Source organism: Alosa sapidissima, chromosome 3 (assembly GCF_018492685.1).
Source record: "Alosa sapidissima isolate fAloSap1 chromosome 3, fAloSap1.pri, whole genome shotgun sequence".
NCBI classification, from domain to species: domain Eukaryota; kingdom Metazoa; phylum Chordata; class Actinopteri; order Clupeiformes; family Clupeidae; genus Alosa; species Alosa sapidissima.
The window spans coordinates 17,420,283-17,442,782 of record NC_055959.1 but is presented as its reverse complement, the minus strand read 5'-3'; the positions used below and the strand labels follow the sequence as shown (position 1 = coordinate 17,442,782).

At 46.7% G+C, this 22,500-nt stretch overlaps 1 protein-coding gene across 1 annotated transcript in view; it reads left to right on the top strand.

The window, feature by feature from the left end:
* The first annotated feature begins 9,649 nt into the window (after positions 1 to 9,649).
* Positions 9,650 to 22,500, top strand: part of syt3 (synaptotagmin III) — a 29,283-nt gene continuing 16,432 nt past the window's right edge. The window contains exons 1-3 of the mRNA XM_042085464.1: positions 9,650 to 10,130; positions 15,826 to 16,188; positions 16,581 to 17,061. Coding sequence (XP_041941398.1) covers positions 16,911 to 17,061 — 151 coding nt within the window. The 5' untranslated portion in view covers positions 9,650 to 10,130; positions 15,826 to 16,188; positions 16,581 to 16,910. The remainder of the gene's footprint in view (positions 10,131 to 15,825; positions 16,189 to 16,580; positions 17,062 to 22,500) is intronic.

Sequence of the window (22,500 nt, the reverse complement as noted above, 5' to 3'; positions counted from 1 at the left end):
GGATTCCATGAAACAAAACCACATCTCAAAACAGCCCACCACAGCAGGGCAATGCCAAGCCAGTTGTGTTGACATCACATAATAACATTAACGGCACCGAAAAGAACATTACACAGTGTGACCGAGCGCAGAAGACTATAAACACAGGCTAGTCTATCAAGGCAGTGCAGATGGCATGTGCAGTAAAAGGAAATAGAAATCTGTAAACAGCAGAATGGAGTCAAACCCAGAGAGAAACACAACACAAGGTAGCACAAGCAGCAAGCACTGCATGCTCATTAACTGTTTCAGTTTCATAGGACAATGGAATACAGGACACACACACACACACACACACACACACACACACACACACACACACACACATACTCACACACACACACACATATACATTGGTGACTTGGTTAAGGTAAGCCTAAACTGAGCAGCGTTACACAACACAGCACAGCAAAACCCAAAACCACTGTACCAAGTAACACAACGCGTCCCAAAAAACCACAGCACAGCACATTACCGTAGTAAAACAGCAAAACACAGCAAAGTATGGGAGGCCAGCGAGCAGGGAGGCGAGCCAGGGACACAGCCACTTGCCCTGCTCCTGAGCCCAACTAATTCCTCATGTCAAAGTGGCCAAAATAATGAGCAATCAAGAAAATGGTTATTCTAGCTTTTCAATTTGCCTAATTAAAAAAAGGTCCGTCAGGCCAGTGAGTAGGAAAGTAGCTCTCTCTCTCTCTAACTCACTTATACGAAAGGGAGAGGTTTGTGTGTGTGTGTGTGTATGTGTGTGTGTGTGTGTGTGTGTGTGTGTGTGTGTGTGTGTGTGTTTGTGTGTGTGTGTGTGTGTGTGTGTGTGTGTGTGTTTGAGCAAAAGAGAGTAGTCACAAGACTGTGTGTGATTGAGTTTGATTCCCTACATTCCCCCACCTCACCAGCACAATGGAAAAAGGCAATCATCACACCTGTCCCTAAGAACTCCTGTCCAAAGGAGAACAATGATTGTGGACCTCTGTTGTGGTGAAGTGTTTGGAGAAGCTTACCATGAGTAAACTGCAGCTGGGTGCGGGCCCACCGCTAGATCCTTCCCAGTTTGCATACAAACACCAGAGAGGCACTGAATAGTAGAATCACTGTTAGTAGTAGAGGCACTGAATAGGCAATCAATAGTATAGTGCACTTAGTGATTAAACATCTTGAGAATCCCAGGGCCTGAGCAAGACTGTTGTTTGTTGATTTCAGCTCAGCCCTTTAACACAGTGCAGCCTCACAGTGTCCTGAAAACGCTGCGGCATATGAAGGTCAACCACTTCACTGTGTCATCATCCACTTTGTAAGAAGTAGTGTCTCTCATTACTGACCAATTGCACACAGCATGTCAGGTGTCAGAGTAAACAGATCATTGTCTTAACCCTGCCTTGACCATCAACACAGGCGCTCCACAGGGACTGTGTTAGTTTTCCACTCCTGGTTCGCCCAGTCCACTAATGAATACCCATGCAGCACTGCTAACAACTCCATCTTTCATCAATCTCATGTGTCTGTGACGACTGGAAAAAGTCTTTCTCCCCGCGCTGATGAGCCGTCTCTCCTTGACTACAAATATTATTGATTGTAACGTGATGTGCTAAACAATGGTTGTTGGATGATGTAAGTCTGTGAATGCACAATGGGCATTGTGTATGTGTGTGTGTGTTTGTGTGTGTGTGTGTGTGTGTGTGTGTGTGGTTGTGTGTGTGTGTGTGTGTGTGTGTGTGTGTGTGCATATTATTGCATTTTGGCAGCTGTTACTGTGTGTATGTGTCGAAGACAGATTTCCTTTGGGACAATAAAGTCTAACTTTATCTTCTCTTCTGAGAGAGAGGCCCAGGGGGAAAGAGAAGCAGTTAAGATTTGAGAGTAAGTGGGTGCATGGAGGAAATTCCATCAATTCCAGCAATGTGTTTATAATGGAGACACGGGGATATTCTCCCAGGTGTGGAAAATCAATCATTTTTAATTTTAATCTGTATGTTATATGCATATCTGATGTGGACCTGATTATAGTTACTCAGCTAACAAAATCACTCACTTTCACTGTCCATTAATGACTAAGAATGTCTTAATGCCTCTGTTTATTGATCTTTCATATTTTCTATTCATATCACTTTGGGTAATATAAAACGCCTTGCCTCATGATGTTGAATTGTGACCCAAGATTTGTCATTAAGTTGTAACATGATGACCCCCCCCCCCTCGCCCTTTCTGTGTGTATGTGTGTGTGTGCACTCTCTTCTGTGTACATTTACCCCATCCTCCTAATCTGACAGAACATACAGTATAAGATTGAGGGATGAAATTAAAGACAGATAGACTAGAGAAGGATAGATAGATAAATAAATAGATAGAGAGGGGGGGGGGGGGGGGTGAAAAAGACATGGTAAGTCTGGCACAGAAGCAGTTCACTATTACTTCAGCATCACTTGTAATAGTGAGAGCCAGATGGCCGTGTGGAACACTCACTGTGACACAGGGAGGAAAAGATATAGCAACCCCTGTTGCACACACACACACACACACACACACACACACACACATACACACACACACACACACACACACACACAGGGAAAGAGATAGAGAGGGAAAGAGAAAAAAGCAGAGGGAGAGAGGTGAAGTGAACAGGAATGAGAGAGGAGAGGCATATGACTCATTTCCACATACACCCTGATGCCCATTTGAAGCAGATGGCTGATTGAGCAATATCACTAAAATAACAGCAGCTATTTTGTGGTACAAACTTGAATGTGTCAAGTTTTTCTTTTAGATTCAATTATCACACCAGGGAACCCACTGAAATAGACCCAAATCAATCCCAAACCTCGCCTCCCATCATCTGCTGTCTCCCTTCGGTTATCCACACCCTCTGCAACCAGGAGGGGAACTCTAATCACGGGCGATCAAAAAGGCGAACAGCACGCCGTGCAAAGCTACCTGGGGATCTGAACAGACTGTTCCGATCCAGAATAGTTCTGGTCTTGTGATGTGTGTGTGGGTCATGTTCGGTTGTTCCCTCTTCCTCCTCCTCTTCCTCCTCCTCCTTCGTTTTCTTTTCATATCAAACTTCCTCCTTGCTTTGTCTCTCTCTTTCTTCCCCCTCCACTTCTCTCCTGTTTCATTTCATCTCTCCTCATCACATCTTTTGTCCCTGTTGTCTTCGTTTCAGTCGTGTGGTCAGGCTTAATTGGCAGCTGTCTAATTGCAACTCATTAGCTCTCCAGCAGCCAAACATCATCTTTTCCCCAAACAAACAAACAGCATCTCTCTCTCTCTCTCTTTCTGTTGCTTTTCCCTAAGTCCCCCTGCTGCACGGCTCTTGTCCCCCATGCCTTCCTGCTACAGTGGCTTCCCATCATACTGTTTCATTCCAAGGGTTTCATTTGCGTCAGAAGAAGGCGCTCCCTCGCACGTTGCATGACAAAATAAATGGGGACTGTTCCATAGAGCTGTGCTGTATTGTCCGCTGGATTACTGGGGTATGAAGTAGGAATTTTCTGCACCATTATGTTATTTGTGTCTGCATCCACAGAGAGTATGTGTATATGTGTCATACACATACACACACATACATACATACATAGGTCGTTCTGCGGTCTGCCAATGTGCCCACCTGTCTGCTTGTCTGTCCATCCGTCTGTCTGTCAATCTTTCTCTCTCTTCCAGTGACTCCAGGGATGAGTGTCAACACAATGCACAATACTATGCAGAGTAGAATTCCTGCCCAGGTTCTTTTCTGGGCCATACATGAAAGTCTGAAAAATGTACACATGCTTTAACAAACAGCGCACTCAAGGGCTGCACACTCTCTCCTTTTGATGATCCTGTCCCCTTCCACTGCTTTTTCATTTTCCTCCCCCTCTCCCAGTATCACCAGTTCCCTCCCCCTCCTTTTCTCCAATTTCTCTCTCCCTCTCTCTCTCTCTCCCTCTCTCTCTCTCTCTCTCTTTCTCTCTCTCTCTCTCTCTCTCTCTCTATCTCTCTCTCTCTAGGCATTTGGCTGTGGGTTTCATTTTTTCCCCTGTTTGGGTTAACCCCCCTCCCTTCTCCTATTTAATCTGTCTCCCGGAGAACCTCAGGACTTTAATTCCTGCTTGCGCACAGAGTGCTTTCCTGGCAGGCCGGCCAAATCCATACGGAATCAGTGCATCAAGCTTTGAAATGGACATCTCAACAGAGGGGCAGTTTAGGCAAACTGACATGATATATAGGGCACACTGTATCACGGTGGGGAGAGTGGGGGGGGGGGGGGGGGGGTGCCGGGGAGAGAAAAGCGCCTATATCAACAGAAATGCCAGGCGCCGCTCAGCTCCCCTCTCAGGCTGCCTTCTCCCAGGCCCAGGCCCGGCTCTAGGAGCTCCCCAGGAGGTTGTGAACAACAACGGGCCCATCTGAGGGGAGTGTGGCGGCCTGGTGCAAAGGGTCTTCCACAAATGGCGGCGTGTGTGTGTGTGTGTGTGTGTGTGTGTGTGTGTGTGTGTGTGTGGAGGCGTGCACACATGGATACTCACATACTGCACACATACTATATGTATAACATCCAGTGTAGGCATGTGGACATATGCATACACACACACACACACACACACACACACAGATACACAGACAATTACCCATCCCCCCACCCTCCCAATCTACGTATGTATGGATGGATGATGACATAGCAAACACATACACCATTGTCCACACAAATGCTACACAACTACAGAGTATATGGCTTGTGCCCATTGTTTCACTGCATTTTCATTCAGTTGGTATGATGCAATACAGACAGTAAGACACACAGTAGGAACCTGTCAATGTTCACAGCAGTTGGTCTCAGTGCTTCTGCTCACGCAGGTTCTCTCTCACAAGAACTGGGCTTCATGTGAAGATTGGGCTTGGATCACTTTTTACAGTTTTTCTCAGTTGCTAAAACACTAAAACCCATTGGCTGAAGAAAGTTCTCAGTTGCTTGAACTCATTAAGCTAATTGTTCAGTCTGTTGTCAATACCTTAAACCATTTCACATGGTAAAACACAATTGCAGATCTCACTTACAATTTTAAGCAAAACTTTGAACACATTCTCATTCTCAAAACACATTCTGCACCCTAATGCACATGCATCCATACTGGTAAACACAAGTGGAAAAAATGAAAGAGAAATAGACATACACATGTCATTGATTACGACCACTCAAAATTGATTTCACTTGTTTCAAATGATGTGACAAAACCAATACAAGCCAGTTCAGAGAGCAAACAGGTTGTTGCAGGTGGGAATGAGAATGGATAGAAGAAACTATATGTGAGAGGACGAGGACGAGTGCATATGCGAGGTGGGGGACAAGGAGGAAGGGGAGGATGGCAAGAAAGAGGATTTTTATTGGACACTAGTACAGGGCATTGTAGGCTGTATACTGTACAATACTGTGAACAAATTATATGGCCCTAAACAATGTGCTTTTAATTATTTACAGTACTGACTGCTCAATAGATTTTGACTAGTTGCAAGTTCATATCAACAAAGAACAAGAATCAAAGGAGAAGTTTGTGAGATGCAGGGTACTGTAAAAATATGGGTACAAGGAGGAGGAAGAACAAAAAAAAATGTAAAGACCAAAGTAAAGTAGTAATTTCTACTTGATGTTTTCATTTGTTTTGAGATTAAAAATGTACATCTCCCTGAGAAGTATATGTTTTGAACAATGTGTTTTCTATTTTACTGTTTTGAGGTGAAAATTTAATTTTGAGCACAGGTAAAACTGTTTTGAGGCGAAAGGATTCAGAGGTTTTGTAAATAGTGCTTGAAGCTGAGGTTTTGTGTTTAATGTTTTAAAGCAACACGAAAGAACTTTCCCTCTGTCGCATGCATGCTATTTGTTTATCCAGCACCGGCTTTGCAACTAACGATGTCCACAGACAAGGTAGAATATGTTGCACGATTTATGAAAGTACGATGTATTGCGACATCAGATGCAAGTCAAATTTGTAGTTTCTTATGTCTCATTCCAACTACAGATCGGCTACCCGATCTGGCAAACTTACATAGTGCGGTTCGCAAAGCGAATGCAGAAGTGCCGTTCACCCTGTTACAAGTTGATGAACGACTGAAACAATTTTGGAAACACTATTTTAAGGTACAAAAAACTCTTTGGTGCTGCTTTAAGAAAACGGAGCAAGGTTTCAGAAATTGTGTTTTAACAATTGAGAAAAACTGTATTCTTTTGCCTAGTGTGTATAAGGTGTGTGCGTGTGTGTGTGTGTTTGTATCTGTGGTTATGCACATGCATGTGTTTGTGTGTGTGTGTGAGAGATAGAGTGTGTGAGTGTGTGTGTGTGTGTGAGAGAGAGAGAGAGAGAGAGAGAGTGAGAGAGAAAGAGAGAGAGAGAGAGTTGCCGCAGACTGTCGGTTTCAAGGCCCCGAGTTGAGTTTGTGTTGCTGTATCTCAGCTGCCAGTGACGGGAGTAAGCTGTGGCTCCAAGGTCACGAATTCCCTGGCATGTGTACTAATAAATGCAGAAATCCTTATGCTGTCAGGTAGGCCAGATAAGGCCCTCCACTGCATGGCTGTGCGCCTTCAACACATGGGTGCAAAAAAAAACAAAAATCTGTTTTAGCTGTTGTGGGCTGTGAGTTAATGAGTCAACTCTGGCTGTTTGTTTATTTGTGTATGTGTGTGTGTTTATTTGTGTGTTTGTGTGTGTGTGTGTGTGTGTTTATTTGTGTGTGTGTATGTGTGTGTGTGTGTGTGTGTTTATTTGTGTGTGTGTGTGTGTGTGTGTGTGTGTGCTTGGTCGGTTTTTGGCTCAGAGTCTGCCTCGGGGCTTGCGTTGGAGTGCTCTTTTGTGAAATGTCGGGGCTGGAGTTTGCTTGAAGGGGCTCGCCTTTCAGCGTGTTTGTTTTTGGAGAGGTGGCGGATCTTTAGCCTGTTTGCAGGCCCTGCGTTTGATGTGTAATGTGGTGGAAACTCTCCGTGACATTTCCTGGTGAATGACTGCTGCCAACCTTCCCATGGGCCTTTGGCTCAGTTTTGGAGTTGTCTCTTTCTGTCTTTCTCTCTGTCCCCTTCTCTCTTTCTAGATCTCTTTCACACTCTCTCTCTCTCTCTCCCTCTCTCACTTTCTTGCTCTCTTTTTCGCCTCCTCACTTTTCTACCCTTGCTGCTGATGCTGTTGTCACTCTGAGCTGAATCCCTTGGCCGTTGGTTTTCTTCTGAATTATGGTGGCGCCTTGCTTCTGAAATTGAGTATAAATATTTCACATTGGACTTTGGTGAGGGAAGAAGGTGTGTGTGTGTGTGTGTGTGGTGGTGTGTGTGAGTGTGTGTGTGTGTGTGTGTGTGTGGGGGGGGGGGGGGGTGCTGCAGGGAGAAAAACAGGTAGTGTTAGAGAGGAAAAGTGTCAACGACGGAAACTGACCGATTGGGATGATGAAGATAGACAGACAGGGAATGAAGGAAAGTTCAAGAGAGCGGGTTAGAGAGAGAGAGGGAGGGAGGGAGAGAGAGAGAGAGAGAGAAAGAGCGAGAGAAAGGGTGAAAGTGAAAGGCAATTCAGGAAGAAAACCAAAAAAATGAAGGAAGGAGAAAGGGAGAAGTGAGAGGTGGGCGACTCACCCTACGGCACAGTTGTCATGGTAACGAGATGGAGATGAAGGGATGGACAGTGAAGAAAGACGAAGATTTGGTAAAGCAATGAAAACAACCCAGTGGTGAAGACCCTATTAGCAGAACCACTGCAGGTGTCCTACCCCTCTCCTCTTAGCTTGGTAGCGCGTCTCGTGCTTGATTACGAATTTGAAATCCAGTGTGATTCTTTGTGTGACACTTTGAGTGTAAAAATGAGACTGGTAAAAGTTCAGTTACATTTGAATGCGCTGAACAGTAGGAAATGTAATGGGGTAATGAGTACAACATCTGTTTCAAATGTAGAGGTTTAGGCTGACACACAGAGCCATGCTCCAGCACTAAGTGTACTTCTGCCAGCTTCAGTATGCTGTCTGACACAAAAGAGCTGGACAGGGACAGAGAGATACTCAGTTTGGATGTTAGTTACAGCCCTGTGGCAAAGCTTTTAGTCCCCCCCCCCCCAATCCTTTTTAGACCTTTACTTCCCTCCCCCCCCCACTGTCCCTCACTTCTCTTCTCCTCACACCCAGTCTTTTGTGGGACACCTCTGTCTCGAATGTGTGTGTGTGTGTGTGTGTGTGTGTGTGTGTGTGTGTGTGTGTGTATTTGTCCTCCCCTTGCGTTCATGCCCTCCCTTGCTCTTGCTCTCCCCTCCGCCCTGTCCTTTTGTGTTGCATCCCTCACTCCGTCCCACTGCTCCGTGGTGACAGTTAGCAGAGGCAGCTCTTTACACTCGTTTATGTGTCAATCATCCCTCGCTGCAGGGTTTGATATTCCTCTCTGTCCCTCGCCCTCTGTATCCCTCGCTTGGACTCTTTGCCTCTACCTACCCTGCCTACTGCCCTGTTTGAAAGACTGGAGAAGCGGGCACTGATAACAACATTGCAATGGATAATGACTTGCATCCCCCCCACGACCTCAACAGCAGGATAAATGAGAAAGATGAGCAGTAAAACACTGAGGGGGGCTTTTGACTGAGTAGAAAAGACCTACCTGAGTGTAGTCCATTTACCATTCATTAATTAACAAGGTATGACAACTTTGACTTCAGAATGTGAGGTAGGATTGTTCCATCAACTCAATCTGTAATGTGACTTTTGAGGTAGTGCATTACCTGTAATGATAGCAGAACAGGAAGTGGTAGTGAAATTATTCAATATTGGATGGAGGGGTCATGGGAAAAAATTAAATCATCACGGCATTTATAATGAGAGTCGGGGAGACTGAGATTAAAAGCATGAATTACTGTATTATGCAATAATGACATAACTGAAATCCCTCTATTTCATTGTTTTTATACTGACATGTCTGTTTGACTGCGTCTGTTAGCAGCCCCGTGGCCATTATAGTGTGGCCTTCTCCAGTGAGTGCTGTCTAATGATCTCCTGTTGTCAGACTCTGAGTGGGTGGTATAAACAACAAATAAATGTCATTTTACAGCTCTGAGACTGACAGGATAACACCTACTGGGACTCCGGCGTTTTAGTTGTGGTAGGTGGTTTTGTCAGCTCAACTCTATTGGCTTGTCTCCTCAAACCAAAGTGTATTTTCCTCAACAGAAACGATGAATGAGGGAATAGCCCATCTGTGTGGCGATAGGAGACACTGGGTGGTTTTACATGTGTGTATCATGGAGTGTATCATGGAGTGGGAGATGAATCCATAGACTTAGCGGGATTTCTTCAATGCGTGGGCCCCTTAGACATCCGAAGTTTTACCATAGTGTGTAGGGCCTATCACACGACAGCCAACGTACATATGATAGGTCTGACGTGGCTTATATAACTAAAAATGGTACTGATGTGCTCACAGCCGCAGGTTATGCGCTGTCTAAACTAATTCAGTCAGATCACATGCCCGCCTGAAGGGAAGCGGCGGCAGCATCATAAATGGGATGAAACTCAGCGTTCCAGATAACACATCCTATCATCAGCCGATCTGAGAACAACGGATCCATTTTAATTAATGTTTTGAAGGGTCGGCAGATTGATTAAAGTATTGTTTTGTACGAAACACAATTTCTCCTGGTGTGCACATCTTGACACCCATCGGCTGGTCTCTCGCGTCGCACTTTGAACACGCCGTCTCCCTCCGGCGGTGAGTCTGATCACAGTGGCCGGTCCAGTCCACCCTTCTGCTCTCCGATCGGTGTACCCCTCCCCTCCTTTACTCTCCATCCGTGCTCTCTCTCCCCCTCTCTGCCCGGTACATACATCAGTATGTCTTTAGCACTGGTAGCGCTATACACCCCCTGAACGGAGACGGAGCTCGTTTAGTATTCCGCGCACAAGGCGGCGAGAGAGAGAACGCGCGCGAGAGAGAGGGAGGGGAGAAGGAGTGGAATAAGGAGAAAAAAACGAGGGTGAGAAGACAAGAAAAAACACAGCGAGAGAGAAGAGGAAAGAGGAAGAGGGGAGCGGAGAGATACCTTATTGTTCATTTCTCCCTCTCAGTCTACGCCTCCGTGCCATCATCCTCATTCCAGGTGCAGTATTTGGACCTATCCGTATTTTTCCATAACAGGAGTTATCATTCATTCAGACGCGGCGCGTCTAAAAAATATTTACTAGACCGATTGGGCTTGGGATAAACAGCGGAGACACAGGGACTAGGTGTGGGCTATGCAAGGAAGGTCTAGATCGTGATCACAGTTGGATAGCTTGCATGTTCATTTATGGTTTGCAATGTACACGGGTTATCCATCACCGTGAGATATTTGCGCGCAAGACAGTGCTATAGGCTATATATACCTTTGTCATCCTCTGTTTGTCCCGTCGTTTCTCTTCGGTCAGCGTTGATGGGCTGTGGGAATTTGAGTGTGTTTTCCGACATGTAATCTATGGTTTTCACAAAGTGTGTTAAATAACTGTAGAACGACAGAGTCGTGACCTGGTCTAGGTTTGCATACACGTTGCATGTACCTTTATTACGCTTGTGAATGTGTAGGAATGTGTAGGTGCATCTGGGTTGTGCTGTGGTCTATCGCCATTATAAATTGATATTCATAACTTTTCACGTGACCCCGGCGTATAGGTGATTAACACAAAGAAAAAAAAATCTCCTCACCAGCTATACCACTTAAATGTGGGCACACGCACGCATCAGACACAGACACATACCAATAAATACTCACACATACATGGAACATAAGTGCAAGGGTTGAAATGCATGGAAGAAGGTCTCTCCTCCACCCACCCACTCCCTCCATACCCCCCCCCCCCCCCCCCCCCATCTTCAAAGGCAGGCTTTTGCCCAGGCGTTATCAGGCACACTACTGTAATTATGCTAATATTAATGTATTCATGTGTAGCCAGAGCCACAGGGATTCAGGGCTGGGCTCAGTGTATAGACAGGCGTGGAAATGTATGCGAAATATGAAAGTGCCTAATTCTGCCGCCTGTGTGGATGACGTTGACGTTGGCTGGCTTGGCTGTGGATGATCACAGCTTCTCTTTTACGGTCCTGTCTATGTGTGTGTGTGTGTGTGTGTGTGTGTGTGTGTGTGTGTGTGTGTGTATGTGTGTGTGTGTGTGTGTGTGTGTTTGTATTAGGGCCTAATTCGGCAGCAGCCTCTACAGGAAGAACGGCACAAGTATCTGAGGGTTCCTGGCTTGCCTCGCTCTCCTTCTCCCCCCCTCTCTCTCCCTCTCTGGCTGGCTCCCGTGATGTTATAGATAATTTAGATACTCTCAGGGCTGGAGGGAGAGTGCGAGCACTGCCACGCATCTGAGCAGAGCCTCCTAGCATTGCCCTTCTTGCATGCGTTTGTGTGTGTGTGTGTGTGTGTGTGTGTGTGTGTGTGTGTGTGTGTGTGTGTGTGTGTGTGTGTGTGTGTGTGTGTGTCGTCTGTTTTTGTATGTATGTGTATTTTATGTGAGAGTGTTTGTAACCGTGTGAGTGTATGGGTGGCAGTGTTAGCGTGAGTGTCTGCCAATGCATGTCAGTTTGTGTGTGTCACTGTGGGCGTTTGCATATGTGTATATGCATATGTGTGTGTGTGTCTGTTCTCTCTGATTTGGATAGAGGCATCAGTCAACAAGACCATGCAGCCAGGATCCCCCGTCAGTATTTTTTTCCCTTGCCGGTGTAGCTGTGAGGCAGAGAGAGGCCACAGCCTGGGCCTATCAGGGCCTGTATCTACATCATTATTCCCGCTCCATAAGCACCACCATAAAGTTTTCATACTCAGATCCTCAGCATTAGACCTTTTTACCCTGCTCCACCACACTTCTGTTTCTCTCTCTCGCTCTCCCTCTTCTCTCTCTCACACACTTTTTCTTTTTCGGTCTCCTGTCTCTGTTTTTTTCCCCCTTTTTCTGCCTCTCTTTGTTTCTTTCTTTCCTCTGTCGATGTCTCTCTCTCTCTCTCTCTGTCTCTCTTTCTCTCTCCATCCCTCTCACTCTCAGGCTTCCAGCACATCTCAGGGGCTGACTTACATAACAGGAGAGGTACTCAGGGCCGCTGATGATACAGTAGTCAGGTAGATGTCTCTCTCTCTCTCTCTCTCTCTCTCTCTCTCTCTCTCTCACTCTACGTGTGTGTGTGTGTTGTGTGTGTGATGTGACAAGCAGATGTGTCGTGGCTGAGCTCAGAGCCCACATCACACTGGGTGAAGAGGAGGTGACCGTCACCTAGCCAGGCAGGTGTGTGTAAGAGTGTGTGTGTGTGTGTGTGTGTGTGTCTGTCTGTCTGTACACACACAGGGTCAGTACGGCACTGTACGGTGGATGCCGGCAGGTCCGTATCAGTGAATAGTCGGAGCACAGGGGTCGCGACCCCTCCTGACTCACAGCAAAAAAGGACATGCTCTGTCTGTCTGCGTGACTTTGCAGCATGTAGCAGAGAGGGAGTTTAACATGCCCAACTGCAGCTGGCGCCCAGGATGCCTAGCGGAGCAGCAACACGCAGCAAAGGAAACAACAGGGAGGTCAGAGCGCACATTTGCAATAGGAAACGAAAGAGAGATTAGGGGGAAGAGGTCAGAAGGGCAGAAAATGGAGGAGACCAGGTGGATCCAAAGACCAAGGATGAAGGGATCACAGAGTAAAAGATGAAGGAGAAAGAGAGAAATCCGCACAGGATTGTTATTGTAAATAAGTACAGATTTGGTAGCGTTCTCAGCAAATCAGCAGAAATATGCTTGACACTACTGCACAATGCACACACCTGGAGTGCATGGCTGGGGAAGCAGGGAAGCAGATAATCCTCTGACAGACTGAGTGGGGTGTGTGTGTGTGGGGGGGGTGGCATTAGGGTGAACAATGTCTGATAACATTAAAGATGACATTGCAGATAGGAGATCACCCACAAAAGAAGACAGAGCTGGATGGTTGGAAAGCGTAAAAAACTGATAAAAAAGAGATATTGTTAAAATATCATATTAGGCATGCTCAATGGATTAGTTCTGTTTGTCAACAGCAGTGTTCTCCTGCTCCTGAAGAAAGAGATTAGTCATTTATTACATAGAGGGAAAAATGTGTGTAGCAAACATGCTGGTAACACACACAGAGGTATGTCCTTGGATCCGTTAAGTTATATATTAGATCTATAATAAATGTAAAGTGCAGTGAAATATGGCATATATCATATGATATGACATGAAGAGTGGTAAAATGTGTTCAAAGGGTTGACATTCTGCCATATAAGGAAAACATGGAAGAAACAATGACAAATCCTCAGCATTAATTGACGTCCCTCCATTCCAAACACAAACCTAAGAGAAAGAAAACGTCCAGCACGTTCATTTCCATCAACGCTGCATACCCTCAGCAATATTACACAACGCAGTAACACAGACTGATGATAGTTGTGGTGATGATTATATACAGTAACTGTATAATGTGTGTGTGTATGCGTACATTCAGTCCAGGGACAGCACCTGAGGGGACTTGCTAATTACTCCATTTGTTTCATACCTGAGTGAGTTTACCTCCAGGTCAATGACAGTAGCTTGCCATAATGTCCAGCTGTTGTATGATTGTGTAATGTCCATAATGGCTTCCCTATCACTGCTGTGTGATTAGAATGTAACTGTGATGGCTCCGTGATCCTTCCTGCACTATCCTGGCTGCTAATTGGAAGGAGGCTGTGAGGTAGTGTGTGTGACTGCTGGCTCGAGTAATGACGGGAGTATATCTCGGAATCTGTAGATGTGTGAGTATGATGATATCTGACCTTGCTAATTTGAGCTGGTCACGAAATGGAGTCAAATCACTGTATAATTTATGTGTGACAGCATCATTACCATAACAGAGTTTGCTGTTGTGCGATTGGACAGTGACCTCAGTGTCCTGGCTGTGTCTAATGTGTGATTGGAACATGGCCATGCTGGCCCGCGCGACGCTGCTTTGTGATTGGAGCATGACCCTAGCGGCGATGCGCCATCGCCTGTGTGATTGGCCCGCAGACCCAGTGGCTTCTCTGTGTCCACCCAGTGTGATTGGGCAGTGACCTTACTGGTTGCCAGGTCTGTGTTGTGGTGTAGTGCTTTTCCTGCTGGTATTGATTGGCAGCAGGACAGCAGTCAATGGATCGTCTGAGCGAGGTTTTGTGTTCCACAGTGGCAACGCGTGTGTCCCAGTGTCTGTGTCAATGTCACCTGTGTGCTTTACAGAAGCAACGAGAATCAAGCTTCACTTGCCACCAGAATGTGTGGTAGACTCATGTTAAATCTGATTCATGTTTGGAAGAACTAAGAGAGATATCGAACTGATAGAAATGTTTTTTGTATTTCCACAATGGACTCCAGTCTCTTTTTTCTCCATCCTTCTCTCTCTCTCTCTCTCTTCCTGCCTGTGGTGGCCAGGTTGTTTTCATGTCTGCTCCCCTCCCCTCTCCCCCCTCCTCTCCATTCTGATGGCTCTTGCAGTGCTTTACCTCTTCCCATGTCCTTCACTCGTTTTTTTGTACTTCTGTCTCTCCACATCGTTTCTCTACCCATCCCTTTTTGCTTAGCACCCACTGTGTTTCTCCATCCCATCTCATTTTTTCCATCTCTCTCTCTCTTTCTCTCTCTCTCACTCTCTCTCTCCTCTGGACAGCCCTTTTATGCTAGTTTGGTGCCAGACAGCCATTTTTCAGATTGAGATATGACGGGTTTTAAGATCAAACTCTAGACAGATTTACCGACCAGGGGCGAGGAACGCTGGCTGGAGGGGGCCTTTTTTTAAAGTGCTAATCTCAGACTCATTTTTACAATGGACCCAGCATCTAAGACGGACAGATAAATAGACCTCTCAGTGTCTGTCTTTCTTTTTTAGATGGTGATTCAGGACGATAGACTGCGCTAACATGCTGATTAAGAAAGGAGGGGTGGGGACAGAGAGAGAGTGAGAGACAGAGAGAGAGAGAGAGATATATAGAGAGAGAAGGAGGGAGAGACGCTCGAATGAGCATGTGAACATCTTGACCCGAGCCTTGTCCCGGATGACGTATTGCTGTACTTAACGCGTTGATTGACTGATTGACCAGCTGATGGCTGTGTGGATAACTGCTTTAGTAAGGGAAAAAGACGGACAGAGGAGGAGCACTCGATTGGAAAGCCGCCCTCCTCCACACAAAGAGAGACGAATGGCGTTTTAGAGAGCCGCACGGAGCGAGACAGTTCATCCATGTGACATATGGACAGGCCCCTCAATAACGAGGGCTCTTATTGGGCAGCCAGACAGTATCAAAACACTTCATTGGAGAGAGAGAGAGAGAGAGAGAGATGTTACCACGAATAAAAGTAGCACAGATACTCTCAGAAACGCTAACGCCAGAGTCGTGTATTGGATTTGTTTAATGAATAGATGTAACCACACAAGAGCAAGCCAGTAGGGACTGTGAGAGAGAGATAGAGAGAGGGGGAGGTAGTGGGAGAAAATGGAGAGAGAGAGAGAGGAAGAAAGAAAAGGTAGGAGAGGAAGGTGGAGCATTGACCTGTTTTTCTGAAGACAGAATGAGCACAGAACAGAGAGAGAATGCTAAAGAGTTCTCGCAGATGCAGTCAGATCCGCACTGTGACACATAGACAAATTACATACTCCACCTTTCACCGGCAGCTACAACGAAGAACGCCACCACCCTTCATGGCTTCCCGCACGCTACAAATCACAGAAGGACGTGTGTGCCGAACCAGGGCAGGCTTCTCCTTTTCCTTCTCTACACTTTCTTACCATCTCCTTTCTAATGTCTTTCAGGCAACTAGCTGGAGTCACCTCGAGATTCTCCTCAAATGGAACAACGGCCCTCCGTCAACATTAAAGCTTGACTCGCACGACTGGAAAACCACTGCGTCTCCCGGAGGTCCCACTGGAACTACGTGACCCAGAATTCCACTCTCTTTGCTAATGCTGTTCTGTGAAGAAGACTTCATAATAGGCCACCCCCAGACCATCTCCTCTATTAGTGTTTGGAGACTGTGAGATTGTGGGAGGCCAAAGTAAATATAGTGCCACCTTGGACTGGCAGACGGATATGCCAGACATTCTGGAGGGATCTGGCACTATCATCCATCATGAGAAGGACTCTTCAGCTGACCTGTAGCCATACTTATTTAAAAAGTAAGTATTATCAGTTATGAGGTTTTAGGTTTTGAAACAATGGGGGGCTTAGAGTCTAAGACAATTGGGCTAACCGTATTGAGCTATACTTGGTTTTGCTTTTTGCTTTTTTTCAGCTTTTTCTCTTTTGTTCTGCCTTTTCTCCTATTTATGGACAAGTAGCAGAAGTAAAGAAGTCTCTGTGCACTTGAAAATGAACTTAGCATCTTGACATGTTTATTGTTAATTGAAAGGCACACGTACATTAATGCAATGGAATTTGATGGCTGCTCTGCTTACAAGGGCCCAGGGTCTTAGAGGTCATGGCCTCTTTATCAAATGTCACAGAGTCATGGTTGCTGCTACTCTAATGATGTCATATCTTTTTTTCTTCTCTCTCTGATCTCTTTCAGCCTTTCCCCAGAAACCAATGACTATATTGTAAGGGGTAAGTGTGGCCTACCAATTAATGGGCGCATCAGTCACAGATGGCTTCTGTTTAACCTAGGCCCAGACATCTGTGCCTGACAGAACCCTCCATACTCCAATCCTGATCGGCTTTGCCTCACAGCTCCCCTTCACTGATTGGTCCCACCAAAAAGAAAGTGGCCAGACCCTTCCCACTCAGGCACCGTCTGATTGGTGTTGGGGGGTAGTAGGGGGCCTGCGCTGCGCCGAGCTGAGGAATCGGATTGGCCGTCTCTGTTTGCGGGTGGGCTGGGGAGTGAGATGCGGATTGGAGGATGTCGGGGGACTGGGATGAAGACATGTGCAGGAAGGTGCTGGTGTTGGTGGAGGAGCTGTGCTTCAAGTCCCCCGAGGGGCACAGCCAGAGCGAACCCTGCCAGGAGTTCTACTACATCATGAGGGGCGGCAACCGGCACCAGGACTCAGGTAAGCGCTCACAAGCATGTTGGCACACATGCACAGATGCTCACACATACACACGCACGCGCATACGCACACATACACTGCATTTGTATTCATCCACTTAGCCAGGCGCTTTTATCACAAGGGATTCACAGGTAAGGCGAGGTGAGCCTTTTACCGTGATGTGTAGTCCCCACGTATCGAACCCCTGACCTTGACGTTGTTAGCATCTTGTTGTACAGGAACACATGGCGTGGGGGAGGGGAAGAGGGAGCATGGGCTGGGGTGGTGAAGTAGCCTTCATTTACCATTCTCTTATGCATAGACATTTAATATATGGCTTATGCAGAAAAAAAAGAAATGTCTTCTTCAGAATTCACATGTTCGCAGCTCTGATGTGTCATAACAGAGGGCAAACGAGTCTGGGCATTCATTTAAAAAGACAACAGAATATGCCAGGGACAAAGAGAGAGGGAGAGCTCCAAATTTAGATCCATGGGTCCTGCGCGGAGCAGCATCTGTCCAGAGGCACAATGCTGTCTTGTGTTTGCAGAGCGCGCCGCTAGTATCGCAGCACTTGGTGGGGGATTACATGTCAAGAAGTCACATTTTTGTATTCACCGACTGTAAGCCACTCCAGAAAAGCATCTTCGACATGACAAAATGTGTAATGGGCTTAATTCCCCCAGATGCAAAAGGGGGGCAGTCATTAGAGCCCCCCCTTCCCCCTCCCCCCTCAGATTTTTTGGTGACAGAAGTGGGGGAAGCGTCCATTAAGTTGCCAGCGGATTGGAAACATTGGGGAATTATTTGCCGCGAGCCGAGAATTGACAGCGGCAGAATTGGATGCCAGCGCGTGTGCCACATCAGCCAACGTGTGTCACGCCTGAGCCTCCTTTCATTTGCTCCCCTCGTTCGTCCTCTCTCCATCTCTCTCTCCATCTCTCTCCATCTCTCTCTTGGGGAGGGGCCAGTAGGCTTTGGTACAATGTCATCTCGAAGCTGTTGAAAAACAGAATTAATGTGTCACTTACAAAAACAAGGCAAGAGACATTTTTGCATTACACCCGTATAGACATACATGCACTCCTATGCAAAACTAATTCCCTTGTCTAGGAGCCATTTTGTAACACTTTTACAGAATCACAGTCTCCCTTTTGATTTCCATACTCATTTCATGTTTTTTGTGGCATCATACACATAGTAACATAATTTAGTTTTTTTTTAATTATGAATTATTCAACATAATTTGTTGAATTGATTAACTCAACTCAATCACAACTCACAAAAATACAGAAAAACATCTGATACAGATGATTATAGGCATAATAATTCACACATGTGATTTACAAAGCAATGATACAGTTAATCAGCTTCGTAGAGTTATTGCTTATTGAAGGTAGTCAAGGTTTTTAAATGCCCTATTTTTATCGCCTTGCTGAACACCAGGGTAAGTGAAATCATCCAACAACAACAACAAAAACAAATGGGGAGTGTGTGTGTGTGTGTGTGGGGGGGGGGGGGGTGAAGCGAGGGCATGAAAAAAGAGTGATGAACATTGTGTAGTTAGGCGGAGTAGTGGCGAGCCATATGCTCGGGAGCCAGCGTGTGTCAGAGAGGGACGCTTTGAGATTTAAGGCGGTGTGAACCAACGAGGAGCTTTCTCCGCCTCGGAGCTACTTAGAGCTGCGACGACTCAGCGTGGACCATATGGAGCGCTGCTGCGCAGAGGTGAGTTTGGCCTTGGATGCTGTAATGTAGAAGAAGAGGAAGGGGGGATGGGGAGAGAGAGAGAGAGAGAGAGAGAGGGAAGTGAAAAAAACGACACAGATTTCAGTTTGTGCATTTTATCCCTGCCAGGGATTGGTGGTGGTAGTGTGTGTTTTGGAGCGGGGGAAGGGGGGGGGGGGGGTAGTTGAGGCAGATCCTACAAGAGGTAGAGGGAATTCTTTTTCAGGGCAAGCTTTCTATGCGGAACGAGGAGGGATCAAGGAAGGATCTGCTCAAATCACAAGATTCCCTTCGGAGAGCCGAACCACGCACTTTAGATGTCTCCCACTGTTTCCCCAACCCGGATCAGCATCATTCTGTCGGCACCCCACCGAACGGGTCTTGGGATTTCTATCGAGTAAGCCCGGATGATTGGCAGACTCTGATTGGCATAACATCCTCTTGGGTCTCCTGGTAGGGGAGCGCCGGCAGTGGTGGGTTGGGTTGATTTGTCTTGGGGTGGGTAACGCTAGGACAGGGGGGAGTTGGATCAGGTGTTCATTGGCAGAGCAATTACAGCCATCCAAACACACAACCCCCCCCCCCCCCCCCTTCTCCCCATCTTTGTTTTCCTGCCATTGATCAGTGCATTAACCTCTCGCGTCTCAAAACCACTTCTACATTTAGTTCCCTCGCTCCATCAATGTCTCTTCATTTATTAAGGCTCCACCTCTTGTTCTTCCATTTCCATTTCACCCATATGCACACACACACACACACACACACACACACACACACACACACACACACACACACACACACACACACTTCATCTGCCTCTCTATGCCTCTTCCTTCTCCTCCTCTTCGGCCCTCTCCTCTGTCTGGCTGCGGAGCTGTGTGGAGAGACTATATTAACCCCTCTTGGGTGGGATGTAGCCGCCGCTCCTTGGCGAGCTGTGGGAGAGTGAATACGTTTATCTTGACCAGTCAGCCAGTGTGTCGCTTTCAACATGCAGGCTAATCTGTTACCTCTACACACCTGCCTTACCACCACCACAACCCCCACCCCCTCTTTCACACACACCCACACACACAGACCTTCTCCCTCCGGCTGGCTGTCACCCCTTCCCCATCTCACAGTGTCACCTGTTTTTTCACCCCCTCCCCTTTCCTTTCTCTCTCCCCTCGCTTTCTCAAACATACACACACACACACACACACACCACCACACACACACATACACATACACACACACACACTAGCCACTACCTTATTCTCCCCCATTGCTACCTAGCCGCTCCCACTCCCCCCTCACCCCTCACTCCCCTGCTGGCTTTCCTCCTACCCCTTGCTGCTTTCCGACTTCCTCTTCCCATCTTTCATTCCTCTTCTCTTTCTCTCTGTCACTCTCTCTTTCTTTCCATCTGCGTCTTGTTCTTCACAGTGACAGATCAATGCCCCCCCCCCACCACCACCTCACACCCCCACCCCCCCATGCCCCTCCCTTCCTCGTGTGCTCTCTGATCATATCTTTTGAACAAGTGCTGATTAATGACATACACACACTAATGAATAATTCACCAAAAGAGAAGGGGCGGGGTGGAAGAAAAACAGAGCAGGAGAAGAAGAGAGAGAGAGAGAGAGAGAGAGGAGAGAGAGAGAGAGAGAGAGAGAGATAGAGAGAGAGGGGGGGGTGAGGGGAAGAAGTGAGGGAGAGGAAAGACAGGAGACTGGAGGGATGAAAGGAGGCATGAGAGACTGGGATGGGGAGAGAGAGAGAGAGAGAGAGAGAGAGAGAGAGAGAGAGAGAGAGAGAGAAAGAGAGAGAGAGAAGAGACAAGGGGAGAAACAGAGCAACATCAGAACCACGAAGAGGGAGAATCTGGCAGAGAACAGACGAGACACACAGAGGGACGACGCAGACAGACAGAGATTTGGGTACAGAGAAATATAGCCAAGAAAAAACAGACAGAGAACAAACTGACAGACAGACAGAGGTGTAAATGTGAAAGCAGGGGAAACACAAACATGAGGTTTCATGAAAAAATCACAAAATCATCACCCCCCCCCCCCAACACACACACACACTATTGCATATGGGTTTTGTCTGAACTGAAGCTCTGTTGTTCTAAGATGCTCGTTTTCCTTTCAGATTTGTTAAGCGTGATTTGTTGATATTGTTTATTTGTTGGGCTACATAATCTCTCATTGGTGAGTAAAAGGGGTGCTGTCAGACCCTTTGTGTCTCTTGCCGTTTTAGAGAAAATGTGAGTCAGGACAAAAGGACTCATTCCCCTGAAGGTTGGCTTTAGTCTCTGTAGTGTCGCTGTCGTGTATGGCTGTCATTTATAGCCATGGATCGTGACGCATAAGTTTAGACATTCTGAACTGCAACATTTCGTGACCTTTCTAGCTGACAACAAAATTGTGGCACTGTTGTAAACATTGGCGGCTGGTTGCCACTTAAAACGATTTGGAGGTCAGGTGTGATTTTCAAAAGGTTTTTTTTTTTCTGGTGACTGCCTCAATGAGTTTTTCAGCTTCTTTCTTATCATATGTTTTCACTTGGTGTGGATTCCTGTCAATAAAATGGGATTTGCAGGGCCTTTCTCCTCAGCTGTAGTCGTTACCAACTGACAAGGAGTGCACTTGGAAAACATGGAGCAGATGTATCAAATTCCACATAGTATTTCACAAACATTTCCTCCATTTGGTCTTGAATCCTTTGTGGCTCATGTACGCGCCAGGCACCAGGCTCAGCTCCACACCATCTTCAGAAGCCATGCGTTGTCAAGCACTGTCTATATAATTACATGATCTGAGATAGATGACAAAGAGACAGACAGCTTGACAGATAGGCCCTGTTGTGCCGGCGTGATTGGCAGTCCTCCGCCTGGTACCTCTGCACTAGGCTCAGCTCTCGGCTCGGCTCGACGCCGAACGGAATATTTAGCCCCGTTATTCATCGATGATTCATTCGCGCTTTCCCCCTCAGAAAGCGTCATTAAGTCCTCAGCGTGATGGAAGGCCCAGGCAGAAAAAGGAAGGGGCTTAAACGCATCTTAGAGGACTTTTTGTGAGGCATTGTTTGGCGTTATTGTCAGGTTTTTCCTCTCCCTCCCTCCACACCCACTGCCGAACCCCCCCCCCCCCCCCCCCTTTGAGGAATAAACCAATTCGATGATCATTTTAAACCCTGCTTTCAGACAGTGGCACGGTACAAAGCTGTTTGTGAGAGACAGCATAAATTCCCTCTCTCTCTAGGGGGTGTTTTTCCCCTTTATATCCCTTCCCCCTTTCCCTTTTGCTCCTTTCTTCTGTAAATTCTCTTTTCACCAACCATCATTAAGATGTCTCTCTCTCTCACTCTCATTCACTCCGCAGGTTTGTTGCCACGTCTCTGTCTTGTAGTATCGCCTTAGCTTCAGCTCGCTTCCACTCTTCAAGGAGTGCGTCTTTTCCTAATGCAGAGCCTGTTTAGGGATCCGCATCGTTTTGATTTGTTTGTTGTTGGTAAACGTAATTTGTTTCGATAGCGGCACCGAGTGTATAACTAGGGCCAAATGTGACAGGGGGCTGAGACATGATAGGCCCTGAAGGAACAGCTCGGCTCGGGCCAGGACCGGGAACCGCTGCAGAGAGGATGTCAGCTCAGTCCATGTGGGCTGATGGCTTGGTGCAATTCGCTAGTGTGTGTGCGGAGGAGGGCGGAGGCCTGTGGTGGCTCCATGCAAACTTAATGAGAATGACG